Source organism: Chanos chanos, chromosome 6 (assembly GCF_902362185.1).
Source record: "Chanos chanos chromosome 6, fChaCha1.1, whole genome shotgun sequence".
NCBI classification, from domain to species: domain Eukaryota; kingdom Metazoa; phylum Chordata; class Actinopteri; order Gonorynchiformes; family Chanidae; genus Chanos; species Chanos chanos.
Genome location: NC_044500.1, coordinates 11,874,970 through 11,900,503, shown reverse-complemented (window position 1 = coordinate 11,900,503; position 25,534 = coordinate 11,874,970). Strand labels below are relative to the sequence as shown.

At 41.8% G+C, this 25,534-nt stretch overlaps 1 protein-coding gene across 2 annotated transcripts in view; it reads left to right on the top strand.

The window, feature by feature from the left end:
* Positions 1-832: 832 nt before the first annotated feature.
* limk1a (LIM domain kinase 1a) overlaps positions 833-25,534 on the top strand; it is a 34,393-nt gene continuing 9,691 nt past the window's right edge. The window contains exons 1-3 of one of the 2 annotated variants that reach the window (XM_030777517.1): positions 833-890; positions 3,628-3,724; positions 17,689-17,827. In XM_030777517.1, coding sequence (XP_030633377.1) covers positions 833-890; positions 3,628-3,724; positions 17,689-17,827 — 294 coding nt within the window. Of the gene's footprint in view, positions 891-3,624; positions 3,725-17,688; positions 17,828-25,534 lie in introns of both variants that reach the window. The other variant, XM_030777516.1, reaches the window with a different exon arrangement.

Below are 25,534 nucleotides of genomic sequence, written 5' to 3'. Positions count from 1 at the left end.
ATAAGACTTTTAAATGTGTATTGTTGATTGTGTATGAGTTTGTGTCTGTGTGTGAATGCGTGTTCGTAAGAGTACTGTTTTTATTGTGAGTTCTTGACTGAGCTTCACTATATAAGCCTTGTTAACGGTATATCCTTCCTCTTTGCAATGAGTTTCCCCACAACATCTTTTGGTTTGTACTGTTTTATGCTCGACTGAATACGACACTTTGCTTTAGTTATATTGCCCGGTGCTGTATTTGAACTTCCTATGAGCCTTAGGTCAACTTTATCGTGCCGTGGGATGTCCATCTTATTTAATATGAGGGATGGGATATTGCACTTTTTCCACGACGCACTTTCGACTAGCGACCGGAAATCCCGGCATCTTAACTGCTCCAGTTCAAATGAAATAAAATGTTTTACTTAAAACCTAAATGTTTCCGTGATTTATCTGTTTATTTCTGCTTGTAAACAGAGTGCACATGATGAAATATGAAAGCATAGACAAACGAGAACATTAAGAAATGTTACCTAAATTACATTGTATTATACTGTATAGCCGCTTTAGGCTGTCCTAGTTACTTTAATTGCAAGTCAACGCTTTACACGCACTGCGCAAAGCGTAAACTGCGCTTAATGCTGCGCGTTCGTTAAGGTCCCAGGGATTGCACACAGTTGGCCAACTCGAAGCCTCATATTTTCCTACCCCCGATTCATTGGCCCGTCCTCTTTAAACGCCGCATATTTCTACACCCACCGGGGAAGACAAGCTGTGGCGGCGATCTGAAGCTGTAGTGAGGAGATCTGTATTTTTGTGGCAGGCTCTTCCAGAGCTCCCGGTCGGAGGGTGAATGAGGTTGATGCTGCTCTGTTGCACCTGGAAGGACGAACGTATGGGAGAAGACGAAGGTGAGGCATAGCCTATATCCTGCGTTAATGCAGTTAGGTGATAGCGGCTTCACCGACGGATGTGAGCGGGAGATGGTCCGAGCGCACTCTGCACGCTTAGAGGTCGTGAGGGATGCTCGCGAGAGTGTTTGTAGCTAAGAAACGTCTTTTGGTTATTTGTATTAAAACTATTACCATATTACAAGTATTTCTGTAGTGAAGTACTCGATCTCACATATCGCTCTCTATAACGAGTATGATTTTGCTGTATAAGCTACCTAAGGTTTGGCTTTCGGTCACTGACCCGGTTAGGTACCATGCAGTATGAAAAACATTAGGCTTGGCGAGAGTATAAGGTGCGTAGGGCACGCCGGTATCATTTCAGTGATATGGCTAATTTATTTATTCATTTTTAATTCTGTTTTTGAGCGAATCACATTCAGTATTTAATTAAGTTACTTAACAGTCAGCAGAAAATAAGTGGAATCTTTCTTTCTTTCTTTCTTTCTTTTAAGCACAATCACATTCCTTAGTATTGTAAGAATAATAAACTGTTAACTGGGCTTTACGTAGTATATTGGCACACTTAGGCAAGTTGTGTCATTGTAGTAATGGGATGCTAGAGGCACTTTCTCAAACAATTTCATTATGCTCTGTTGAAATTTTAATTGTGCCTGGCCCAATCAAACTATATTTGTATGGGAATGCAAAAGCTTTCCCCTGAGTGAAAGTCTCTCAAACATTTAAACACAATATTACCAAATAAATGTATGCTGCTTACTTTATTTATTAATTTGTGAAACTATAAATCAGCCCACAAGGTACACACACAGCAGCCAATTAAAGAAAGCTGAGAATGTTTGGTACACAAGGAGACTGTGGGGGTTTAAGTGCGTTTGTGCAAATATGTGTGTGCTGACTCTATCCTTCTGGACAGTGTGTTATGGAAAGAACTGGACACTTGCCCAGTTAAAGCCACCGGTTGGCTGAAATGAAGGAAGTTGAGACCAGCCGTTGAATGGGTGTCCTGTCTCATTCTCCTGTCGCAGCCGAAGTCTAGCCTCATTAAAAGTGATTTAGCCATTGAGGAAGGCTAATAACCCTCTTAATTAATAAAATACTCTTCTCTGTACAAAATGAATAGCGATAACAGTGAGGTTTCAAAGGCTGTAAATGTTTGACGGTACATGTTCTCAATACATTACTTCTCAAATTGGATTTGACATCTCTGAGGAACTCTTTTGTTGTCAAATAATGCGCACTAACGTATGTGAACATAGGACAAAGCGCAAAATGGATCTACTCTTCCCCTTTTACGTTAATCTAGGGAAGAATTAGTGTATATAACCAAATAAACAAACGAGCTGAGAAGTTATCACTTCCCAGTAGTTAACTGGGAAACAACTGAAAGACAATACAGTAACGTATCTCATCCAACATGAAGAGTCCTGATTCCTTTTCTACCAAAAAGACTGAAAAAAACTACACAGAAGTCAGATACATTTTTCCGCGGAAAGCCTAGCACTCAATTTACTGAATCAAGTCTCCAGAATAATTGCGTTATAGGTCTAATGCACTTGCTACGGACTGTTTGGTTGGGAGAACTAAAAATAGTTCCCTTTCTGATTCTTGAAATTGCCCTCTAGAACATTCCACATCTTATCTGAAATGAAGATCTTTGCCTCTTGCTCAGAATTAACGTGGATGTCCCACTGGCTACTTTTGTACCCCGTGTTAATGCCAGAATGAGAGAAGAGGCGAGTTAAAGAGTGGAACTCCAGAGTGCATCTTCTTCTCTTTATTTGATCTCTGTCTTTCAGTGTCAAGGATAACCTGTGTATAATGCAGGTGTTGATTCTTTGCACTGCAAAGGATTGCATAATATAGAATAAAGTTCAACATGTTTTGCACGTATGGCAGCACGGCTTCTGTTTTAGTTGTTGTTTTGGTCTAAAGGGGCCGCCACTGTCGGTTAATCTAAATCAGTTATTGAATGTTTTCAGATTGAGTAAGATTTGACAGGAAAGCAGATGTTCATCCAGTGTGTTTCTGTCATATGAATAACAGAACTGAATTTTGAACAAAGTGAAGCGAATGAATTAGCTATTCGTTGTCTTGGACTCACAGGTTTTTTTAATATTGCACTCAGTTTCACAATGCATCACAATTCATTTATACAAGTAGACGTCTCAGAATCCAGTTTGTGAGAAATGGACTAGACAATGTTGCGTATTAACATTGTGATTAATCCTCATACATATGTGTAAGCTCTGAATAAAAGAATTGCATGCCACTTAAGACTCAGCGGTTCACAATGATAAATGTGTGTTCGTAGAATAGCAAGCAAAGCAAGTCTTACACAGTCGATCTGTGGTCCAATAACTGCCAGAACCACAAGTTTAAATAGTTGAACATTTGTTTAAGTAGCTTAGGATAATTTGTGCTGCTACGTTGAGTGGTAATGCATCAATAATTCTATATGTAAGCACAGTAAAACTATATACAGATGTACATGTAATAAGGCCTACTGAACCCAATACTTGTTTTTATTTGACTGTTTAGAATCCAGGCTTCTTTATACAAGTGCTTGGCTTCTGAATACTTCTTTGCTCATCCCATTAATGAGGTTTTTTCTCATTGAAATCTCATGATCGCTTAGTCACAGTGTGAAGTGGTATTTAGACAACTGTGATATGAAGCTTAAGTGTAATTGCAGGTACTGTCCTGACTTTGTGCTGTGGTTGTGTTTTGACAGCAGGAGGAAGCTTGCCTGTGTGTGCAGGATGCAGACATCGCATCTATGATGAGCAGTACTTGCAAGCCCTTAACACTGATTGGCACACCATGTGTTTCAGGTACCATTTTTTTTATTTCCTGAATCTTATATAATATTGAGGACAAGACACCAGTGCTGGAACCAGCTGTATCTAAAGTATCCTGGTGGCTCGAATTTGAATTGGAGACAACATTAGCAGATAATTTATGTACCTTTTTCTGCTGCCAACCAGGTGATGTGAGTGTTTCAACATAAGTTACATGAGTATCTTATTAGAGAGATTTGCTATTCAATGTTTTCTGTTAATTGTACTGACATACACATACCTTTTGATGTGGATAGTGTTACAAACTGATAAATTGAAAATGTTGTAACTGAATTTTATGTAGTCCTCCGGCAGATTTTTTTTTTTTTTTTTTTAGAATGGTGAACAAAGCTGTTTTTTTTTTTTTCCCCTCCCTTTGTGCATTGTGTTTTGTGTAAACAGAGCTGCTTGCTCGTCTCAAGCAAAGTGGAAGGTGGACATTGAACCTAAAGAACACATGCTTGCGTTTTCACCCAGGCCAAATGACCTCATTCATCCAACCTAATCATATGCAGAATGTGAAAATCCGGTTTACTGCGCTTGGCGAAAATGAAAATGGCTACCTAACTCGCAGAATGGGACAGAATGGTCTTTGTCTTTTTACCGTAAAGATCAGCTTTCCAACGGGAAGCTTTCTTTTAATTAGTTATTTCTCAAGAACTCATTAAGTTGTTGTTTGGTCAGCTGTTTTGAGTTGGAGACAGGGAGTGGGCCAGTGCTGGCCTCTATTGTCTCATAGAAGATTGTTTTCTGTTTTCAGAGAACCAGAAACGTTTGTCATCCAAAATGTTTCCTTTTTCAGCTGTGTTGTGACAAGGAGTGCGTGAACAGATTCCAAGCAAAACTAATAAAAGTGAGGGTACATTCATAATCATTTATAGTTTTTGACATGATTTAACACAAATTTTTTTACAATTCAATTGATTCTCCAGTTGATGTGTGTGTGCATGCGTGTGTGCTTGCGTGAGTGTGCGTGCATGTGTGTTACTTTGCAAGTCACATTAAGTGTAATTATTATTGATTATTCTTTCCATAATCATAAAACCGGCTGAGCAGAAGAGGCTCTTGTGTTGTCCTAGAGTAACAAACCTGTCATACTAATGTATTTAGCCCTGGCACCTCTGCATTGCAGTGTGTGTGTGTGTGTGTGTGTGCGTGTGTGTGTGTGTGTGTGCCTGAGGATGTGGGTGTGGGTATGTGTGTATTTAGACAGACAGAAGTGCTGTATATTCACTCGTCTGCCTGTCCCATGTCAACTCACCCATAGCTTGCAGTGACAGGTGACAAGGCCTTCTGTTCAGATTAATCCAGCCCTTCACTATCAGTGCTGGAGGAATGTTGGCAGTCAAGGTCTTGACTGTAAGAGACTGTTGTGATAAGGACATACTTAACTAAGTTCACCAAATAAAACATGGATTTATTTTGATGAATCAACTCCTTTACATGTTCTTTAACTTCTCTCCAGGAAATGCCAGGAAAGCTGGTTACATGTATTAGTGTACATCTGTCATTTGAGAATGACAGAACCCCCCCCCCCCCCCATATCTTGAGAGAATTTGTCCAGTATAAAGAGTATAAAGAGTATAATATAGTATAGTATAGTATAGTATAGTATAGTATAGTATACCCATGTTCTATACCTTTTCCACACATTTTTAAAGTGATTCTAGTCGTGGTAAGTGTTAAGTTATTCAGCATACTATAAGAAAAGGAAAAGATGTTCACCTCTTGTGTGGAACCAGGTCCTGTGTCAACAAAACCTATCTGTCACTTCACTGATTTATTTTAAACCAAGCTAAGCCCCAGTGAGCATAACCTTAGTGAGTACATTAAGCCCCACTGTTAGCATGGCTGTTTAATCACACTTCTGTCACTGTTCTGTTTACAGATGAAGGTTTCTAATAAGAACCAGTTTTACAGATGAAGGTTTCTAATAAGGCATTGTTTTTGAACAGTACAGGAACACACAGACCTGCTCCCCCAGTTACTGCGTCATCGCTTTCTTTCAACAATGACCTTGATTTTGTTTTTTGGTTTTTTTTTTTTGGTTTTCATTACCAGAGGGAGTCATAGTGAAGGTATTTTTCTGTCACGGTTTTGCGTGAACAAATTCTCTTGTACTCACGTATACCTGACCAGATGAGGAAGCCTCACTTCCTATACAGTGGAGGTGTGGTGCCGGTATGGGGAGCATTTCTTCCTCTGCCTGCGGTTACAATGAGATGCTTGTGATGAAGCAAGCTGTTCTTTTGTCATATCCATCCTGACTACTCTCTACAAACTGCTCAATGGTATCAAAAATGAAACGAGCATTTATCCCAGTGTACAAGAATCAAAGGCCACTAAGTTTTCAGCTAACGGTTGGGAATCATGATAGAAAGGAATGCTGTTTTTGTTATTGTTTGAGGCAAGATGTGTCATGCCCTGAGACCACTAGGAAATCGTTAACTTTTCAAAACATACAACACCAGATATCATTCTGAAGAAGCAGTTACATCAGTCTAGCAACATTATCCTGAAGAGAAATGCTACATTTCCCAGGGTTTCCACCCACTTGTGCCTAGAATATGCTTATTAATAGGACGATATTGTGTTTATATAAGCCCTCTCCCTCTTTTTCTCTCTCTAAATCTGTGTCAGCTGACCATCACCACTGCTCCTCAGGGAGCAGACCAGGAATTAATTTGGTTTCGTTCTTCATGTGATTTGTGGGAAGGATTCGAAATGTCTGTTTCATTGTGTTATCATATCCACCTGTCATATATCATCATATTAACAGGGATGGGATTTTATGCAGGTTTCAGTGATGATTTCTACATTAAAGGTGAGTTTTGTGAAAGGATACCAGTTTTTACCGTGGCAACCTCAGCAGTCTGGTTCTCTTTACTGTGAGTGAAAGGCCCGGCTGTCCATTTTGGATTGCCTGTAACGCTGTCTTTTGCAGTTGCCTTACTTTTTATTGCTAAATCTGCAGAAGGGTTTCCAAGGCTCTGGGAAATTGCCGTAGAGCTTAAATCTGCATTAGCGACTGTGCTCGACTATTGAGATGGAGATTTGGCTAGGACATCTAGGTCAACAGAGGGAGAGGGAGAGGGAGAGAGAGAGAGAGAGGGAGAGAGAGAGAGAGAGAGAGAGAGAGAGGGAGAGAGAGAGAGAGAGAGAGAGAGGGAGGGAGAGAGAGAGAGAGAGAGAGAGAGAGGGAGAGGGAGGGAGAGAGAGAGAGACAGAGAGAGCTCTGAGGGCTTGCAATGGTAGGATGGAGGGATATGGAGATGGAGAGTACTTGACATACCCACATCTGTCACTTCGAGTGGGGGTGGAGCGTCGCCGAGAAAGTGGAAAAGAGGTCACTTTGGTCCCCTCCATTGGCACGCTTCCATTGTGACATACACCTGAGCCCGGTCTTGGAATACACGAGTCTTTTCAGCGTCTTTGCGCCCTTGTCATTGGCTGTGCCCAGTTCTGCGTTGTCCAAGTGTGATATGGATACCGAATCAAGTGTCATTTATCTGAATGCTGCCTGTTCTTTCTTTAAGTGCTGTTTGTCTTAACAGTGGACGGGATTTTTTTTCTTTCATTTTAATCTACCCAGATAAAAGTCTGTTGGGGATTGTTACGGAGGGATTTAAACCAGCTTTTCCGACCACTGAAGGGAAGCTACCTCGATGGAAAAGAGTTGGAGAAAGGGGCAGTCCTTTATCAGAAGAGGTCATTAAGAATCCATTCCCAGCTATTTTAACAATCCAAATTTATCCAAACAGAGCCCAAGGCCAACTCCAGAGCTAAAAAAATGGCTAAAAATAGTTTGGTTTATTTGAATGGATGACAGACATCCCTTGGGTTGAAAAAAGGAGTCTTTAGAGACTGTGATTTGGGCTTTAACTTCATGGGAAAAAACCGCTCACGGAATGGCCTGTTCCACATGTATCAGTCCCCTGACTCTCAGTGTGGACCAGATGCAGAGTGTAGTATTAGAATTCAGTGAAGTAAACTTAACTTCTCAGACCATAAAATTCCTATTATTTACATTACCCTAACCTGTTAGAATAACTCATTCCCATATGACTCATGTCTCGACCCAGGAAGCTCAGACTATATGTCAAGGTCTTCTATTTTTGTATTAAAAAGTAATGTTGATCCTTCTGGTTTTACCTTACAGCAAATAAATTCCTATACAGAACAGTTTTAGCAAACTTGCCTCGTGCAATAGGTACTGAAACCAAAAGCCACCCTCATATTCACTGAAAGATTTTATGAAGATGATAACTGAAGGCATTTGAACAATAAAGAAGGAGAACCAGCTTGCTCTGTTGCAATATGTTCATCCAATCAACCTTCTCTGACCCAGGACTGATCCCAGAACTTTTTGTATGATTGCTTCTTTTTGTTCTTCTCTGTCCATATGCTGTAATTGATAATGTCTTCGTGCTTCTTTTGTGGGATGTTTGATTGCTGTGCTCAGCTTTTTTTTCCAGAACCATGTCCCAAGGGTTCAAAATATGACGGCAGACTCGGTTGCGTCAGCACATAAGCATTTCGGGAGGTCAGGAACCCCCCTTTCCCTTCTTTTCTCACTTTCACAAATTTTGTCTCTCTGTCACACGTGTAAGGGAAAAAGAAAATCCATTTCTCAAGGCCACTGTACAAGAAAAGAGTTTCTTGTTCGTGGAGAAAAGAAAGAATCATCCCTCAACCTTGTTCCAGCTCTTTCTATGGCCGCACACCCCAGTTCTTCTGACATCTTGTGTTGAAGACGGTAGTGCTCAATGAAATAATACATATTCCGGAAACGTATATATTATGTAGAACTGAAATAACTGCTTCTTCTATCAGAGATGAGAGATATGACTGATTGTAACACAAAAGCGTGGCTCTTTGTGTCATGGTTAGCTTGCCTTGTGGTTGATCTTTAAATTTGGTGCACAGCTGCATGCAGTTAATAAAATGAAGAGGAAAGCGGTGTTAGGCTCTCTTAAATTAGAGGCAGTCGTATTCTGTATCGCAGCGAGCCTCTGTATTCAAAGCCAAATGTGAGTCAGCATCTCCACACTCTGCGCTGCGGTCTGAGACAAAAACAGAATCTGAAAATGTTGCATAGTGTTGGTGCGTGTCGTTTTTGATATCCGGATGAAGCGGCAATTTCGTGTCTAACTGTATCCCGTAATTTTGTTGTCATTACTACACAACAAATGCATTATAAAAAGCTATGTCCGTGAGAGAGGAAGTTTAGAAAGTAACTTGAATGACTGATTGGTGAAACTGAAAAAAAAAAAAAAAGTTTCCCTATATTTTCTTCGTTTGATTTTCTTCTTTCTTTGTCTAGGGTAGACTTTTCAATTTGTCAGTGGCTCATCGTTATTGGTGGTTGTATATCCTGACATAACGTTAAAAGGAAAAACTTACAAAACAAAAACCATTTCATTGTTTCGATGTTAGGCCTCCTATATGATTTGAGACGGTTCATTCACGGACTTACCCTAGGAGGGGAAACTGTGTCCCATCATGACCAACATCACCTGATCATGACTTAGAAACTAGCCTGAGGAACTAAAAGGCCCGACTCCACATTGTTTCATTTCATTTAACGTCAATCCATGAAAGAAACCGGAGGCTCTTGTGTTCTTTGGAGATTCACTAGATCAAGAACTTTTGAAGTTTCTTCTCTAAATCCAGCAAGATGGAAATTCGGCACATTCGGGGAAGGTACGTAACAGATGGATTTGAAATGAATGCGTTTGGCTCTATTGAGAAAATTCCAAGCAAGGGTAAACTGAAAGGTCTGGTGGGAGCTGAGGGCATGTAATGTGTCATGAAACATAGGAAGTGTGTTCTTCTGTACTGGGTGATAAAGCTACACCTCCCTACCCTTCTAAAGCAGAGCAAAGGCATTCAAGCAGAGATGGGAGGGGTAGGCATTTGTGTCATAGGGTCACAAGTGCTCCCAAGGAAGCTCAGAGTGAGTACAGAGCACAGGAAATGGTAGAAAATAGCCCCAAATACAGCTGCACGGAGAAAGAACAAGAGAAATAGAGTGCGCACGCGAGAGAGAGAGAGAGAGAGACCGTAAGAGAGTGAGAGATCGTCGTCCACTGTAGAAGCATGAGCTGATTTTTTTTTTTTGAGCATTGCTGTGGTTTTTAGAGCTTACTGGTTTCTGCTCTCGTGGGCTTCAACATGAATGTGCTTCCTGAATGTCACAAGAAGGTTCTGTACCTCAGAGGGGAGATGTCACGTAGAGACCAGCGCTACAGGAGTCGACTGAAAGGAAGAATGTAAGTCAGTGGTGGGACAAGTTCCCCTCATAAGAAAACATTGATGGGTGAAGTGTTCGGAAGCCAACTTTAAATGGTTTCTCTCTTTTGTTATACTGGCGGCTGAATGCTGAGATTTTTACTTTATTGCACCCCTGCCCTGCGGCAGAGTTTGATGTGAATTACTGTCTTGACACGTGGAACTTTTTGAAAGATGAATATCGATTAGTTGTTTAACTTGTTCGTCCTGATACACAACGTTGATGGTAAAAACTCTTGTTTACCCATGTTTTTGATCGGTTAAAGGGTGTGTAAAGCCACTGTAGTTTCACTTCCTTTTTTGACTCACTTGTGTGTTTTGTGCTAGTTATGAAGCTGAATTGAGATGTTTCACGTCAGAATGTTCCGGTAAATGCTTTACATGTTTCTGTGTTTTTGTCACCAATTTAAAGTCTCCATCATCAGATGCGTCTTTGTGGTCTCCACTTGTCGACTGGGTGTAACACTCTGCATTGATTTTTTTTTTTTTTTTTTTTACTGATTGTCAACAGCCCCAAAGGGTGATTACAGTATTCATGTGTGAATGTTCTGTCACGGTTAAAGAGGTGCCATCTCGCCCCCCTCTCCAAGCGTTAGCACTCGTGTCAATCTGCTCCCAGTCAGGAGGATGTGGGCCTCACACATGACTGAATAGCTGGATTAGTTCTCTTAGTTGCCTGGCTGCCTCTCTGCCCTGTTGTACAATGAGGCATTTCCCCTGGTTGTGCATTTGCCTACTCTGCTGGTATGGCTGTTTGTAGCATTCCTACATGCGTTGATGAATGTTTTGTTCAACACCAGGCAGGAGCTCCTGAGGTGATCTCTATGGAAAAGGCCTGGTTTCTTAAGTGGTCAGTGAGTTTAATTGTATTTCAGAATCAAACAGATGTATTTTTAGATGTTTTATTTATCTCTGAGTGAATGTAAGGGCTAGTAAGCCATGTTGTGAATGGTTTTGGTGCTCTTTGGCTCAAAGACTCAGTTTTTGAATTTAGCCATTAATTATAAAGAACAGTTATCAAATAGCAAGACAAATACAGAATTATTTTGCAAGTGTTGTTGCTAACCAGTACAAAGGTGAGAGCAGGCAAGTTATGCGTGTACCAGATTATGGTCGACCTCATTGGTTAAGAAATGGAATCTTCTTTGTCCACATTTAATCTCTCCTCTTTTTCATTGCTGACGCACATCGGTCGACGGAGAGCCGGTACACAAATTAAAAAAAACCTTGTCGAGAATTTTAGGATTTACGTGGCAGATGTCTGTATCAGGGCAACTAAACTGTCACCATCCAGTTCTCTCTCTGCACTCTGGGCCCAAACAACAGCTGGAATTGGAAAGGTTGCTAGGGGTAAATAACTCTGTCCTTTCCTATTTTCTGCCCTCATACAATAGACAGTGCTGATGAGCCTTCCGTTTTAATTGAATAAAGTTTAAATGAATAACTTACAAGTCGCTGGATTGTTGATGTTGAGTCTCACTGGGATTCATCTCCTATAAAGGGGCTATTCACACTGGGTGACAAATGGGTGCGAGTTCAGTTTGGTTATGTCTGGCTCAGAAAGGTCACTTTGTGCTGTTACTTAAAGAGCCTTGAGGCTTTTCTTTTTTTTTTCAGATATCAATGGCTCATTTAAAGAAACTTTCTATTGTGTAAATGACATTCACTGAGGGAAATGGAGCCCGTTGATAAGACGCCCACTCCCACGTATTAACCTTTCTCGGTCGTTTTGGCCCGTTGCACGTTATTTACAACATATTATTAATCCCTATTGTCAGACAAACTGTCTTCATTCCTATTTCTCAATCCTTATACAGATTGTACCAATCTAGGTTCCTGTTTACTGCCCTGAAAACAGGCCTGAAAGGTTTGTTTACTGGCACACCAAACCATGAGCAAGTCACTCTTTCCCCCACCAAGAGAATGTGCTGAAGCCAGAAAGGGCTTAGTGAGCACAAAGAAACTGCTAGCATGTACATTATTCAGACAGAGCTTCAGCCTCTTTACCTGATATACCGTGATGAATAGACCTCTAATTCTCACACAAAAACATATTGTTTGTCACAAAAGACAATGTAGAGGCCATCTTAGAACACAGTATACAATCCGCTGTAGGTTTTTTTTTTTTTCCCCTTCTTTTTAAATCTCACAGCTCAAATGTGTGGACTGCCCTTTTTTTTGTTTGGCTTTAGCTACAGAGAAAACATGGTACATACTTCCATCAGAGAAAGGGTTAAGGGCACAAGCTTGCTGAGCTTGCGCTTGTGGGGGCTGCCTCTTTTTGATTGGTTGTCGGATTTCCTAGGAGGATTTAAATACACCAATAGGGAGGGGCCACCCTGAGGATGAAGTCATGGCTTTCTGCAGAGAGATGACATCATGTGTTCATTGCTATTCCAATCTGGCACAGGGAAGGAGTGAGGGAGGAGGAGGGGGGGGGATGATAAATACCCCAATATATTGTTCATTTTTGCCTGTTCTCCTTGCAATAGTAAAGTCCCCTCCTTAGAAAGCAGCATTCAGAGCCACATATTGCCACATACTCATTGGATCTGTCTCTAATACTCCTTTTGTAGGAGAGGATCAGTAGCTGAGATCCCCCATTCTTCCAAAATCATTGCTTTCTCTTTCACTCTGAGTGCTTGTTTGGGAGAAAGAGAAAGGGGAGGGAACCCCCAGCGTGTTTACCCAGTCCTGTTTTGAAATGTAGATGATTTCCTTACTGGAAGTGATACACAAAACTCACATTTTTACCTGATCACATGCTGGTCATAGGTTTCAGACTGCGTAGAACACCCCCCCCCCCCCCCCCACCCTAACCCTAACAGCATAAGCATGAATGTACGCGAAAATATACAAATAAACTCGGAGGCAAATGCTTGTGGTGTTTTTTTTTTTTTTTTTTTTTTTAATTCTTCATTGTTCATTATTCAGATTTAAGTTCATTTGCAAAAAGTGGATATCTTCCTCCAAGTTCTCGTGAAAATGTCGAAGTATTTTCCTAATGTTACATGCTTGGAGTTTTGAAATATTTTTGTAGTTTTGTAATATTTTGGCTAATGCTGGCCTTATTACGATCGTATGAGCTCTTTAAAAGGCGTTGTTACATGTTTGATTGGAGAATCTTTCCTGTTCTTTATGACTGCTCCTTTCCGTAGCTCTTCCTTTGGGCACAGCAGGCTTCCTTCAAAGGTGAGGCCTTTCGTTCTTTTTTCGCCCGTGTGTCCTGTGTGAAAACTCTATGTCACACTTGTCTGACAAACTCAGCGATTTAGATCAGGTGAGGAAAAATCATCCTGACTTTACTGGCTGGTGAGAGTTCAAATTCTCCTGCTCACTCTTATCTGAGTAAGCCGTTGACTTTGTGAATTCAGACATACATGACGTTAAATGCTGAAACTGAGTTTCATACTAAATTATAAACAAACCAGGGAGACAAATGTGTGACAGGTTATTATACAACAAAGGACGTGTATATTTTTTTAAATAGCAAATCATTGTTGGTTCTGCTCATGTGAGACCAGGATGGATTTTTTCAGGCCTTTTCTGTGTCCTTATAATGAGGGAGATATACATTAGGAGATTACTGATACATCTGTTTGTCTGTGTGATTCAGGTGGAGAATAAACACATGTAAGGTAAATGTGTGGAGAGTTTATTGGTGGGAAGTAAAGAAAGGAGCCTTGTAGCTTTCTTTTGTAGTCATTAATATTATACTTTGGTTCAAGTAAGTTCAAAATTCAAAGCAATGGTAATTGCTGGATTTACCTAACAATGCATTTCCAGTAATACGCCAGGCATTTAAATTAAAGTGAACCAGAGTCTGTTAAGGGAAGTAGCAATGCCTGTGTGTACTAAGTAGGGAAATTCCCCTCTACGGGGACCATGGCAGTGCCTCTGCAAGTACCGAAAAGCCACAGAGAAGTGAATCTGAAACTAGCTCTATTCCATTGACGAGTTATTGTTACCTTACCAAATGGACGGCCAATTGCTGTTGGTTTTTTTAGCCCACAGGAAGCCCCTCAGTGTGTGTCACACTGTACCCTGAGGTTCAAAGTCTGTCAGCCTCCCCACGCTGATCCATACGGTACGGTAACCCAGTCGGCCTGAGTCGGTCAGTCATCGCATACGTTACACACTCCCGAGTGCAGTTTTGGTTTTTCAGCTACCTTTGTATCAAGCACGGACGGGGAGGAACCGTAGCTCAGCAAATCGATAAATTTAACCAAACATCAGATATGTCTCCTAAAATAAACTTAGCACAGACAGGCTAACCCCAGTGATGACAGACACAATGAGCAATGCAGTGATTGAACGAAAAGGAATGTGAGAACACCCATCCCTCACGCTGACAGGGCTTATGTGTACTTTAGATTTCTGTTGGCAGTCCTCTGTTTCTCACACTCAAATACTTGTCTTTTCAACCATTCTGTGGGTATCACTTGAAGAATGATTAACCAAGTTCAGATTAGAGGGACATTCAGTCTGCCCTGACTAGGAACATAACTGTCACATTATAGCAGCCTCTCAGCATTCCATACACATGCTGGCTGTTTTTTCCAGTGGACACCATATGAGAGTTTTTTCTTTATTAGTAACTGCGAATAGGAGGCAGATTTTTATTTGGGTTTCAGTTTTGTTTTGGGTTTGAACTCCTCTTTCACTTTTTGTCGTTCTTTGTGCCAAAAGGTATTTTCCACATGTGCAAAACTAGTCCCTCTTAAAATCTTATCCTGTCCCTCGCAAGTCGATCGAGCGCCAGACACTGACAGCTAAGTGTCCGGTTATGTGATGAGAGGAAACAGCTTGTGGGGATGGATCAGTTTAACGTATAGATGATATGTGGGGCGTGGATTGCCCGGGGCATATGGGGTTCAAGGAGAATGAAGTCAAGGGTACAAGTGCCTCACCCTGGCTGACACTAAATGGGATTGTGTTTAGTGAAGCATTTGGCTGATTCCCTGTGGGAGTAAAGGAGCAGGGAGAGGTGAGGAGAGCTTCCTCTTCAGCATTGTGGGACACCACAGTTCCCTCGTGAATAATACCTCATCATGGGAAGTCTCAGCGCTCTTCTGCCGTGTGTGTGGACAGCTGCTGGGGTGAATGATTCAGTCTTGCTTAGTGAACCCTTGGGATCTGCCCCTGATAACACAGCTAATCAGGGTGCCACTGTTCATTTTTGTGCTACCTTTAGTGGCAGGACTGGAGAGATGTTCAGTTAGTGGAATTCCGTTCTGCAAATGATTGATATGGATTTTCCCACATTGCTCAACTTTTAACACATTTTCTGGTTCTTTTAAGAGTGTTAGTATTCATCAAGAATTCCATAATAACGATTGAGATACAACTGAAGAGACGGTATTTAGAAGCGTCTCATGTCTAATCGAGAAAACCAGTATGGTTTTCTCTCACATTTGTATGAGATGATTTATGTAATAATACATTTTTACAATATGTCTTTGTCTGAGTGCACTGGTCCAGCTTAAGTTCTAAAATCATAGCCACGCATTTTTCATTCAGTTTAAAACACGCTGAATTTAGTCAGTCTAGCTTTGTCCCATGAACCAAAATGACCAACGCTCAGAAATTCTTTAGCGCGTTCACATGCGCAGCCAGTCACCCGACCACACCAGTCACACTGACGAGGTGCTGTCAGTGGTGTGACTGATAAGTAAAACAGAAATGAGATTAAGGGGGAAGTTCCATCAAATATACTCCCACATAGCGACTGGTATTATGACACCATTACACATAGTAACTGCATGACAGAACTGCATTTTAACAACCAAATTATATTAGTAACACTAAATCAATACAAATGTACTTTGCTCCCTTTTCTGCTCTGGGGCGACTGGGCAGCCGTGGTCTACAGGTAGGCAGCCATGGTCTACAGGTAGGCAGCCGTGGTCTACAGGTAGGCAGCCATGGTCTGCAGGTAGGCAGCCATGGTCTGCGGGTAGGCAGCCGTGGTCTACGGGTAGGCAGCCGTGGTCTACGGGTAGGCAGCCGTGGTCTACAGGTAGGCAGCTGTGGTCTACAGGTTAGAGAGCTGGGCCTGTGACCAGAGGATTGCTGGTTCAATTCCCAGGACCGATATCTACGGCTCTGTGCCCTTAGGCAAGGCCCTTAACCCCAATGCCCCCCGGGCGCAAGGAATGATGCCCACTGCTCTTGCATCTGGTGTTTGTGTTCACCACTGGTGTGTTGGATGGGTTAAATGCAGACTGCTCACTGTTCACAGTATGTGTGCGATCACAGAGATTTACATTTATTTTATTTTTGAAAAGGGGGTTAAAACTTACCAAGAGACAGGCTGTGATGCACTGCAACAGGGATGTATTGCATGAAATAACCCTGATATTCAAAAGCTGTATCAGTAGCAGTGAGGGTTTGGGTTATTGTTTGTTCTATTTTGGTTTTCATTTGTGGTTAGAGGTGACAGACCCCCGTAGTCAAGCTTGTCCTTAAAGGGCCGTCGGACCGTCTCTGCCTCCATCAGCAAATCAACTGTCCATCCGCCAAGTGATGTGTCCATTAAGAGGATTAGAGCACCTGTGTTATGACTGAGGGAAGACCGATGAAACAGTAGACCACCGTTTAGGGCCTTCCAGGTCTCTTTGTCCGGCCGTAGCTCAAGCAACATGTCCCAATTGTGAGGTCGGGTCCAAGTGCTGTCTGGCGGGGCCACCAAATGGAAATTTATGAGCCTGGTGCCCTCAGGCCTCTTCTAATCGATCTGTTCAGATTCTGATGCCGAGACAGTGGCAGCGGTGGCTGGAATTGAGTGAGACTCAGGAGTCAGGTGGGGGGGGGGGGGGGGTCATCATGTGTCTCTATCATTGACTTGTGCACACACACATCCACACACACACACACACACAATTACAATTATTTCCATCGCAAAAGCAAACCACAGCTCTGGGTCTGAAATCCTCTTTTGGCTTTTCTGTCCATGACAGAGAAAATGCAGAAGGCAGAAATGTAGCAGATAGGTTTGATCCATACATGATGTGCCATCTTTCTCAGCTCGGGGGCTCTATGCTTTGACAGCAGATAGATTAATCCCCGAGCAGAGGTCGGCCTTGCAGTCGTCTCTCATCGGCTAGTCTGTCTGTTAACGTCCCTCTTTCTACTCTTGCCAAGAAAAGAGCAGTTCTCCTCACCTCTTCTCTTCACTCATCACCTGGTCTCTCAATCCCTGATCGTCATCTGTCTCAGTCATCAGATACTCTGCATATCGGTACTTTCCAGCCCCGCACAGATATCCGCTATCGTTCTAGCGCCCAGACATACAATCTGTCACCTCCAGACTGCACTGCACACCTATAAAGATGTTTACATAGACTTTTAATGTTATTTTATCCTGTGACTGTTCATAAAGCAATGTCAAAAGTACTTGTTGTCCAATAGTTTTTTTTTTTCTTTTTTTGCGTACACATATAATTTTTCGCAGCCTGTTGCTCAACAACCTTTAAAAGACAGATTATCTGTGATTATCTTTGTTATTCATGGGTGTTTAGTCAGGACAACACTACCATAAAAGTCTCTTTGACCCTATTGTTTTTCCATGCCTAGACGTTTTTGCTTTGTCTGAGGAGCGGTGCAGCAGTCATAACAACACAGTTGTTTTCTCTCTCTGTTTTTTGTTTTTCTTTTTTCTCCATTAGATGCTGTGAATGCAGCGCTTCCCTGTCGCACTGGTACTATGAGAGGGATGGGCGACTTTTCTGTAAGAAAGACTACTGGGCCAAGTTTGGGGAGCTGTGCCATGGCTGTTCAGAACCTATCACCACCGGCCTCATTATGGTGAGTCCGAGAGCTGGGGCGGAAAATGGATCTCTCCCGTGGACTTCCTTCTCGCTTTCTACGCTCGACCAATCGTCTCCCACTCAGCTGGGAGTCCCGTTTCACACAGGCGCTCCTGTTACCCGGGTTTGACAATACGGCATTCATGCAAATACTGTTGCCTCCTCACACATGTAGATGACCTCCCATGAATTAAAAAGTAGCTCACTGTTTTTCTGACCGCTTCTGGTGAAAGATGCAGTATCTATAATTCAGAGAGAGGAAAGAGATTATGCTAATAGGGAGAAAGTTTTGCTTGTAGTGGATATGTAGGCCCTTGTATTTACATCTCACACTTTAACAGTGTAACAGTGTGTGTTTTATACAACAGAGAATCATTTGGGTTTATTATACGCTTTTTTTTTTTCATTTTGCTGGTTCATTTTTTCTTACCAAACTGAAAGCAAACATCAACCACTACATTAACTGACTCAAGAAAACGGCACTTAGCAGCAGAGGTTTTAGTATATCAGACATTGTGTTGAGATACTATGTTTCTGTCACTGGATGAAATTGCACCGTGAGGCCTGCCGTCCCTTTTAAATATGCTCCTAGATTGTCTGCCCTACCTAGAGAATTGTACGTTCTCATTTGAGAGGACTGCGGTTTAAATACTCCTTTAAGTGTGAATTCTGGGATTAGTCACAGAAGTCTCTGGCCCCAGCCTGTGTGCACTGTATTTGACATCATTAGTGAACAGACATTGAGTGTCATTCTCACGCTTTGGCTCTCGCAGTGAAAACTGCAGCTACGGTACAGTAAAGTCTTTGTCCAAATCTCCACAAGAGAGATTTTATCTATTGTCATTCCGTCGTTTGTTTTTTTCTAGATCTTCTTCGTCTGTTGTTGTTTTTCCATATTACTTTCCTGAGAAATGACTTCAGCTGAATGTGAGCGTAAACATGCATATCCTATCTGTGCAATCTTTGAATAAATTTCCCATGAGTAGTATCACATTGTCTGAATAAGAAATCCGGTAGTGCTAATGGGACGAACTGTCAAGAAGTTACAGCTTCAGTCTGTTCGTCACCTCCTTACACACACACACACACACACACACAAAAAAACCACACAAAAACATAGTTGCTACATCTAATATATTTCCTACTTCCCTTGCTTTTTTGCTATTCCCCTTTCATGAGCAGTTCTCTCTTAGCCATCAAATTTCGCTTGGTGCTGGGGGCTGCTGGCAGATAATCCAGGCCCAAACACGCAAAATTCACTCCATTTGCATTTAAGCTCAGATAGGAGACAGTGCTCACGTGCACTCCGGTGAATACGCACACGCACGTGTCATGCACCGCACTGCTGCATCCTTGTATTTGAATGCTCTCCTCTTCCCTGTCTCCACCGCCTCAGACTCCCACTCGTCTGAGAGCTTTTCCAATATACCACTCCGTCTCATTCACTGACACCGGTCTACCGTTGGGAGAGCAATTCCAATAATTAAACCTCCTTTGGTCCCAGCTAAGTGTATTAAAGATGGCCAAGCAGGCTTTGCAAGCGTCTTCAGTAAGGACGATTTTACTCAGTGATGTAGGGGTGGATTGACAGGCAGGGCTCTAAATTTGAGTTGCCCATGCAATCACATTATTGGAGTGACTGCAGCCTGTAGGGATGGGACAGTATATGGAAGGTCAGTGTCCTGCAATATAACACACTGACTTGAGATGTGTGTCACAGAAGCCGATAACCTGCTGCTCTCCAGTCAACACGACAACCTGCTTTTAGGTGATGTTCTCATCGCCGGGGAAGCGTACGACAAAGAGATCTAGTTTTGTAATCTAAAACAACACAGAGAGGTAGCAACTACGTTATGCAACTTCATAGTGAATTACCATGACCGATGACATACATGTTAAAAAAAGAAAAAAACCTGCTGTTCTCATAGCTATGGCATGCTGCAAAAAAAAAAAAAAAAAAATCAAAGGGTTGTTTTAGTTGCTCTTTCAGCTTGTGATGAACTGACATATCAGTATTTGAAGCATGTAACCGCTGGTTTCCATCCATTTTCTTCTTTTATAGGTTTCTCTTTTTTTCATTTGCAGAGTTTTGAGTTCGATAGAAGTTGTTCACATCGCTCGGGCAGGCGCGGTCATTTATTGTGGCTTTCCTGAATTGATAGCAACACTGCATTCTAGAAAGTGCTTTCTCGCTGCTGTATATTGTGTCTTGACATGTTTAGAGCTGATCTAGATGCATTCTTTTTCCTTTTTTTTTCTCCGAGCTGTCAGTGATCTGTGCAATGAAACCTGAACCCCGTAATAAATCACTTACACCACTCCCCAACGATCCTACCATCTCTTGCCCCCCGTCCGTAGCTCATGACCTGAAACGCAACTAACCATCTAAACAGTACATTAATTACTTAGAAAACGCATCATTTTTCAGTAAGATATGTGTGTGGGTGTGGGAGGGGGACAGTGGTCTGTGTGTAAAAAAAATGACGTAGCCGCGTTGTGAAATGTTAATCATGCGGTGACATTGTGAAATGACATCTGTAAGGCGTTAAGATCACGTCCCTTCCTTGTGCTCCTGTTGAATGGAAAGTACCACTTTTTGTAACAGCAACTCCCACTGTCATGAAACGGCACATTGTTGATGTGGGAGGTTTCTGTTTTTGTAAACGTTTCCTAGACAAATGTTATCTTCATCTCGTAGCCTGTCAGGGTTGTATCATGGACATTATTGTTCAGTGGTATCACTTCTTTACTCAAGTCTGTGCGTAAGGCCAGGTAAAGGCATGACCTAAAGGTACATAAAGCCTGTTTGTTTAGACTTGTTAGCTTTGTTCTGTGTTAGCTTGTTTCAAATGTACTGAATATATATGATTGTTGGACTTGACTTAATTTAATTATAAAATCACCACTTCACAGTGTAGTGGTTAAAGAGGTATTTAAAAAAAAAAAAAAAAAAAAGCCAGAAGTTATTCGCCCGGAGCGCTACAGTGTGTGGTTTCGTCTGTGTGGTCACATACTATAGCACTGCTTTCACCTATCAGACTGGCCCACCTCAACACTTAACCCCTATTCAATTGTCTTGGGCAAGTACGCAAAATAATTACAAATGTATTGCTAGATACCCCTTTTGTTTTGAACCAGTGTGACTGGGCAACATTCCTGCCACTTCTCATGTGGGGGGGGGAGAAAAAAAAACCTGATTTCACCCTTTCCTCTTTAGTTCCTCTTCTCAGGAAAGTACCTTATTGGCCTGAGTGTGTTTTTTTTTTTTTTTAAGACCCACTTTTGTGTGAAATTTTGCTTGAAGTCGAGGATTTCAGCTCCAGTCCCGGGAACCGTCTGCCCTGTATGTCTTTGTTTTAACCCTCCATTAATCAGTGTCTTAATGATTAGTTGATCAGTGGAATCAGGTCTTGTAGTCCTGGGCTGAAAGGAAAAATGTACAGGGTAAGGGAGCTCAGACACACAGATTGAGAACCACTGGTTTAAAGCATGTATGGTAACAAGGGGACACAGTTGCCTTGCACTTATCGGTTAATATCGGTGTTGAACAGGGCCAATCTTTTTCCATTACGTAGTTCTCACGTGGAGTGAAATGGAGTAGAATGCAGCCATTATGAATGAAAATTCATGTGACCGGTCAGCCTGGTCTCAGCGTCATTCATTGAGAACTTCACATTATTGTAATGTTTGTGCTCAGGTTTCAGAGATCTTTCCTCTCATTTGTTTTCAGATATTAAAGGCTATCTTCTCACATTTTAAGCAAACAGACTGCGTTCCATTCTGCTGTTCTTAGTACGGATATAGTCAAATGTTCTGCTGCAAGTTTCTAACAGGCGCTTTTGCAGACGCCCTGCTTGACTCTATTAATATCTGCCAAGTCAGATGGCTCCTGGCAGCAGCTGGTATCAGGCAGACAAGGGAGGGGCCCGGTCAGTCAGCCGGAAACCATTGATTAACAGCCCAGACCCCTCTTATCTTTGAAGCTTGTGAGCTTTCACTGTTCAGAGATATAAGATACAGCAGAGCCAGTGGCTCTGTAATGGCTATTGGAGGGCTGTGATTAATGCCTGTTCTACTATATGAGTTCTGTTTGTTGACAAATAACCAGTGCCTTGCATGAGGTTCAATTAAATTTGATTTGTTACCGTTAAAAACGGTAATGTCTCTCTAATCCATTCTCTTTTACACAGACCGCTCGTGTTCGTTAGCAATGGTTCACTCTGTGATGACTAAGCTGTGGAGATATCTCTGTTTTTCTTGGTTGGGAGGATTAGCTTTGAATGTCAGACAGGCATAAATGGACCATGCGGAGTGTTGTGGGGGAGGTGTTTGGAAGGAGGGGAGAGGGGAGTCTGTATCTGTAAAAAAAAAAAAAAAAAAAAGCCAGAGACACTGCTCAGCGGAGGCGCATGGGTGGGCTCGACAGGAAGTGATGAGGTCATGCAGAAAGAGAGAGAGAGAGAGAGAGAGAGAGAGAGAGAGAGAGAGAGAGAGCACACCGCAGTGGCTTGCCGACTTGTAGGCTGTGAAAGAAGGTGGGGGGAGGAAGAGAGAAGAGAAGAGAAGAAGAGAGAGCTATGACACAGTTTCAGAGATGAGCTAAGCGTTTTGGGGGCGTGGGCAAGAGGCTCCTCTCTCTCTTGGCTACGATTCTGTTTTGTTTTGACAGCGGTACGCTCGCTAGAATGAACAACACCGCTTAGCCCGGACAGCTGCCTAAGAAAAGGGGGACATGGTCGGGGATTTATTTTTCTGGGGTGCTTGCTGTCTTAAACTGTGGAAAAAGGAGAAGAAGGTAAGACGGCTTTTTCTGTCTTTGGCCGCATGGGTTGATCAGTTGTCGGCAAGGGTGCCTCAAGGGTGTCTCATAGGATTTTTCTCTGCGGCCGGCTTTTTATTGTCATTAGCTATTCATGTTCCACTCACATGGCTTGTGCTGGTCAAATGAGAGAATTTATGTCTCAGTTAACATTGATGGAGACATTACATTGTAAAAATGTACGTTAGTGATAGTTAATCGTTGATTTTTAGCACATGATATTCAATTCTCCCTCATAAATTTTCAAGGAATTCTATGTTTCAGTACAAGGAAGTTGCTCTAATTTGAAATGTATTTGAGCATAGAGTATGATCTATGTTAAAGAGAGGCTTTGGAAATATTTCTGAATGATTTTAAGAGAAAAAAATGATCTTGACCAAAAAAAAAAAGAAAAAATCTTCTTTATGTTTAACTGAGAAAAACGAATCTCGAATTTTAAAGCCAGGCTAAAATTTTGCTTTCCTTGTTTGTAAGTGTGTTTTGAAGGCTTAGTGATTTTTTTTTTTTTCTCATTTGATAACCCATCATACAGTGCATGCTATGATTCTGTTCACTTGTCTAATCTTGTTTGCTATGCTTCAGATGAGCTTGCCTCAGACTGCGCCCTGTGCTTCCAATGGTAGACAGTGTTTACTGGGGATTTTGCCTTAGCCTAAATCAGCATTTGCCCTAACGGGAATCGTTTTTGTTTTTTGGTTTGGTTTTTTTTTTTTTTTTTTTGACTGAACTAACAAATTTATTGGCATAAACAAATAACCCAGCCTGTTTCAGTTATCATCAGACAGTTCTGTATCGTATTGTTTTTTAGCCTTACTTACGTTTCTAAATAGCTTCTCATTTTGTTCATGTTTGAAACACCAAGCTTTTTTTTCCCCACATTCTCAGCCACCAGACTAGTCCTTTTAACAACACATATTTGTTAGACTAAATTCACCCCTTATCACTGTGTTTAAGGATTAGATCAGCACTCCCAGTTTATCCTGAAATGATGTTGAAATGGTGATGTCATTGTTTAGTCCAGTGTTTGTGGCTGCTAGTTCTGAGCATATGGTGCATATTATATGAGGATATTGCATTATATTGGCGGAGACCTCCACAGAGGTTTAATTAATTAGTCCCACTGGAAAAGAAAACCTGCTCCAGTTATGCTGTGACTTACAGACTGACCAAATGGGGAGGGTGTTTCACAGTTGTTGCAGAAATGGCAATGATGACTCTTACCCCATTTATATACATGTTTGTTTGAGACCACACTGTCACACTGCATTCAGTGGAACCACCAATAAATTCATCTCCATCCATTTCCCATTTGTGTGGAGTTTTAGTGCTATGGAGCTGTAAACCCCCCCCCCCCCCCGCTCCCTCCCCTTGAACATTAGGGAAAGGTGGCATACCCTCTCAACAGGCCCCAAGACTTTCTTCAAAAGATGACCTATTCTATCATAAGGATATGGCTACACACAGAGATATTTAAATGAAATATCAGAATATTCAGTGTTGATACACATCCCTAAGGGGAAATGGTTAACTCTTTGAAAAAGAGGATCTGCTCCCTTATGTATGGATACAGCCACACATGATTAGATTGAAATATGATAAGAAAATAGGCACCAAGAGTGAATCTAAATATAAATTAAAAATGCAAATGTGTGAATGATAGCACATAGCTACCAGGAAATGTCTTCTCGGCATCATGGTCTAATAGGTGATTTCCGTGACCCCTTTGACTCTACTCTCAAAATGACAAGTTTCTCCGTTTTCTCATACCAGTGCTCTACTTTCTAAACTGATCTGAACAGGCCATTTGAAGAGCTCACTTTGAGGCTAGCATATCCCAATAATGGTTTGTTGCCCACGGCCTTTATAACTTAAAAAAAAAAAATGATACATTAATATTATGTGTGGTAATCCATTTTCTGTTTAAAAAGAAGCCAGCTGATTTGTCCCAGATGCTAGTTATACTCCAAGGTCAAGTTAGATATCTGTGGAAGCTTCTAGTTCACCGTGTTGACCTCTTCTCACACTTTTTCCAGATGTGTTTCCATGGTGAGCCAGCTCCTCCTGGGTTTAGAATGCCTGGTTCATATGTCCCCGAGGAAACATGTGCTTTTTATTTGGATTGTTGTCATAGCCCCCCGCCCCCCCAAGCTCTTGGGCTATGTCTCATGAACACAAGACATAAAAAAAGAGGAACAGTAGGGTTTTTTGTTTTGTTTCGTATTGGGTTTTTTTTTGGTGCAAGTAAGAGCATAGTCAGGACTCATTGAAGATTAAGTATTCTCAAAACCATTCGGTGCAAAAACGTTTGAAAGTTACAGATTTTCTCAAACTGCCTTTTACCATCTCAAGCTTGTTTACTGTAGTGTGTTAATCGAGTATTTTAAACCGTAACTGGAGGTCACTCTCTTGGTAACCACACCATATCACTCTGATAGGAAAAACGGGCGTGTCATTTGATTGACGAACGGCTCAGACGACCGGTCCCGTCCCTCCTTATTCTTTTGATCCTTTTGAAGCGGATACCCTTGCGTCTGTAATCAGAGGGGAACGACTGTCATAATTTCCATAGGAGAGAAGTGTCTGATCTCTCTGTTCTGCATGTATGTCAGTAGCCAATGGTACTGTTCTTCATTTTTACCACAGTGGTCGTGGTGGCATGCAAGTGTCGGTGCCTTTCCTGCGTGTTGGTTAACAGCTGTTCATTTTTAGAGGTGGTTTTAGATGAGCGCGTTTGATGACTTTCCTGTGTATGCGTGTGTGAATGTGAATGTGCCCGTGCTTGTGTGTCGGTGGGAAGTAGCAAACAGCCAAAGTTCAGGGATGACAAATGGTTTAGGTGTGATGGTGTCATGGTTATTTCCTCTGACCTGTCGCTCGCGCTTTCAT